The sequence below is a fragment of the Poecilia reticulata genome, linkage group LG17 (genome assembly GCF_000633615.1).
Source record: "Poecilia reticulata strain Guanapo linkage group LG17, Guppy_female_1.0+MT, whole genome shotgun sequence".
Taxonomy (NCBI): domain Eukaryota; kingdom Metazoa; phylum Chordata; class Actinopteri; order Cyprinodontiformes; family Poeciliidae; genus Poecilia; species Poecilia reticulata.
Window position 1 is genome coordinate 22187997 of NC_024347.1, and position 4080 is coordinate 22192076.

Here is a 4080-nt window from a genome sequence, read left to right on the forward strand (position 1 = left end):
TGCATTTTGATACTTTTTGTCTACCAAATAACAAAGATATTAGTGTACTGTACACAGTAACATTTACTATTAAGTGTTGTCAACAAAGTAATAAATAAAGAAAAGGTGGCCTGTAAAGGTAAAAAGAAAAAAAAACATGCCAGCATCAACAAGGTAATAAATTAAAGTATCACTCAATGATGACTTTCAATTCTCAAACAAGAGAAAAAGTAAAAGAAAATAATAACAAAATGAGTCTGTCTTTTGTTCTGTTCATAAAGAAAAGCATTCCAGMACCAGGTTCAACGAGCAGCCCAGCCCAGGGGGAAAGCAGATGCGCTTGAGTGATGCAGCATAAGTTCAGAGTATGGCCAGATAAATGCAGGGTAAAATGGCTGCTTGGTCGAGTCTCTTTTGAAAGGCTTACTGAGGATGCTCTCAATAGCAAATGGGCTTGTAAACTTGGGACGGGGCTCAGTCTTGCTGCTTGGGTCAGGCTTGTCGGTACCCTGAGGTTCCTCTGCGCTCTCCGACACGTCCTGCACTCGGTTGAACTGCTTACTGATGCGCTTCCTCCTGCGCCTGAACACYCCATCAGCGAACGTGTACTCGCTGTTAGGGTTGAGCATCCAGTAATTGTCTTTTCCCCAGGGCCTGGACGGGTCCCTGAGCACTTTCAGAAAGCAGTCATTCAGAGACAGATTGTGTCGCACAGAGTTCCTCCAGCCGGTGTAGCTGCCCCTGAAGAAGGGGAACTTTTTCATCAAGTAGTCGTTTATCTCCGCCAAAGTCAGACGTCCGGTGGGTGAATCTCGGATAGCCATGGCGATCAGAGCGATGTAGGAAAGAGGGGGCTTGGGTCTCCGTGTGTACGGTTTCGATTTGCTGCTGCCACCTGGAGTGATCAGTGGAGGGCTGTGAGCCACGCAGTCTCCATCGGACCCCAGTTCCTCCTCTGCAGAAAGAGCGGACTTCTCTTTCCCCTCTCCATCCACGGGRATCTCAAGCTGCTTCATATCATGGTTTCCACACAACACTTCTAACTTCATGCTGATAGAGGTGCTGAGTTGCGAGATCCAGGGTAAAACGCAGGAAAGCTGTTTGCGTAAAAGTGGTTTGTGCGTCAAGACGCGCGGTGCCTTGGAGAGTCTCTCAGGGCCAGTGTCTTTCCAGTCATACCTGCCGGAGCGCTACAGCCGATCTCACCTTTACTCTACGGACTATTGTTTATATCATCCTCACCTAAAGACCAACCCAAAAAAGGCGGAGCTTCATGTACAAAAAAAAGTATTTAAAAAAAAACATGCATGTTTATCATCTGTTTACCTATTCATCTGAATAGGTATTACAAATAGAGTACTGGCGTAACAGTGAACAGAATWACACAAATGAATACTGACTGATCACGTAGTATAAAACAAACATAAGGAGACAACTTCTCTCAACACRCACTGCACCGTACCTGTTGAAAGTGTTCAAACACTCTAGAACTATCTCACCTGTAACAACCAGGGGGCGTAACTCTCTACTGTAAGATAGGTGCTTAGTGTTCATTTCAAGAGGCAGCATAAACACCGAGTTACATGAAATATGTGCATGTAAAAGTATTTATATATATCTTCAAAGTTTGCAATTTTTCCCCCCCCCACAAGTTTTGTGCACTTTTGAATGATTTTATATGACGGACCAATACAAGGAAGCATATAACTATGAATTAGAAGGGAAAGTATGCGTGGTTTTCCTATTCAGATAGAAGTCTGAAAGGTGTAGCATGCTTTGCACTGAGCAGCCGGGAGTGAATGCCTTAAAGAAGCGCCTTTCAGACCACTTATAATTCATTTGTAAGATATCTCCATAACTCTTCCCAAAGGAACAGTTGATCTAAGGAGCTTCTTCAAAGTTTTGATGTGCTTTTAAATGCATATGCTCTCATTGTCATGACTCTGACTTTAGTTGGAAAAACCAACTAAAGTCAGAGTCATGGGTTTCCAGGTTCACATGATAAATTTGAGCTTTGTGAGATGCCGTCAGTTTGAGAAATTGTTTTAACCCAACCCGTCTTGAAGGCAATTGGTTGCRCTGTAATTTACTGAGGAGTTAGAACTGTCAAATTTCTGATTTTTATTTATAGAAAAAATAAACCATGTTTCATTTTCTCTMTATTTTTTAAACATGTTACTTTCACACTATATGCTAATAAAATACATKTAACTTTGTGGATGTAGCAGGAGAAAATGTGAAACGATTCAAGGGGTGTGAATATTTTTAYGAAGCACTGCAAAAATTCCTACAGTCCACAGTGGGTTTTAAACGTACTAGCATGACATACTAGTAAGTTGTCATACTAATGACAACTAGTATGACAACTCCTTGTGCCATCAATATTTAGACAGTTCAATGCACTCATGATCTACCACATCAAATCTGTCAGCTCTAGGTTGTAGCTTTCACAACCAGAGTAAAAACCAGTGCTACAAATACTGAGTCCTGTTCATCTTGTTGCTCAGTGCCAAGAGGATGATTGATGACAAATTGCTTCCAGTGACTTATGTTCTCTCTAAATGAAAAGCCTCAGTTTTAGACAATTTGAATCAAGGCTACAAACCAAACAAACCAATTAAAGTCTGAACTCTGCCTTAAAGTCCTTAAAGCTAATATTTAGGTCTTCTTACTATTTCAACAAATTATCCTCATAGTCATACATTTCCCTGGGAGTTTGGTCGGGCTAAAATAACTATTTGTTTAAGAGTCACCRTCGCTCTTTAAAAACAAACACCAACACTGCTTGTTTTCTCGGTTCTCCAGCGGCAAAAGGTTATCTGAAAAACAATACCCTTTAGACACACCTGCAGACAAAAGCTGACATAATAGTCACGCTACACCTAGTCACCAACTGCTTCCACAGAGGAGTGTGCAAACCATGGTTTAAAACTGTTGCTTACACATGTTTGTACTGGTGTGGATGTTTGGATTGTCCATGTAGTAATCTGTTTGTGTTAAGTGTGACACCTGAAGCTGTGGTAAGGTCACTATTTTCAATGGTGGCATGTCAAGTGGAGATTCCTTTAAGCTAACCACACAATGACAGGAGCCCAAACAGTAGGTATTTGTTTGCTTCACTGCAAGTAGGAGCTTGTGAGAGCACAGGGTGCAACTCTGTGAGTTCTCTCTTGCATTGTGATTTGCTGGAGGAGAGCTTACAGCGTCATAGCTGGAATTTCAAGTATGAATGCACAGTGAAAAATAAGGTGTACAGAGTGCGATCTATGGATATATTTAAACACCACGTTGCTAAGCTAACACAAGCTAAGGTATTAGTATGAAATGTATTTCTAAAATAATATAACATTCTAAACATAGTCTGCTATTAACTAGTGTCAGATTTGTGAAAATTGTCTATGAAGAGAAGACGTTTTCCCAAGCTTTGTACATTCTATGCTTTTGTTTCAGAAAGCTTTTGTCTTTTCTACTCACACCCATTGCCCAATTTTTTGTCTGCACAAAAAAATTATTCTTAGCACCTATAAAGACATTCAGTACAGTGTGGTTCAATTTGAAATGTATTGCTTTGCTAGTTTCACTTTGTGTCTTCTAATATTTGAATTATGAAACTATTACATAAAATAGTAATAATTTATGCAGATRCACAATCAGATAGCATCTTCCCCTTTCATGAACTCATTTTGTTTTCAAGCKTACACATTACCAAGTGTTATGGTGAAAACTTCCTCTCAGTACAARAAAAAAGTTTTTGTCTGAGCTGCAMAAGTATGCCAATTATGGGTCCTTTTTAACACCACCGACTGTAAAATAKCTATGAAAGCGCCGTCRTGCACGCCACAGACAAACTGATTTTGAGATTTCAGATCAGACCTTTGGAAATGTCTGCTATTCTGGGTTTGACACTTGTCTGGAAATTTTGGAATGAGGAAATCAATGACGTGAATAATCACGGCTTGACGCATACCACTCCCACGCATGCAAAAACATAGCGCAACAGTACACATGACCATTTGATTGGAAAGCACAAGGGAATCCCAGGCAGTTGCCAAAGTAAATAAAACCTCCCCGCACAGATTTCAAAATAGATGTCTTTTTTGT

General features: G+C 40.4%; 1 protein-coding gene across 1 annotated transcript; it reads right to left on the reverse strand.

The window, feature by feature from the left end:
* Positions 1-81: 81 nt before the first annotated feature.
* Positions 82-1172, reverse strand: foxq1a (forkhead box Q1a). The gene has a single exon (XM_008434197.1). It carries the CDS (start codon positions 1026-1028, stop codon positions 282-284), a length of 747 nt encoding a protein of 248 aa, XP_008432419.1. The 5' UTR covers positions 1029-1172; the 3' UTR covers positions 82-281.
* Between the last annotated feature and the right edge of the window lie 2908 nt (positions 1173-4080).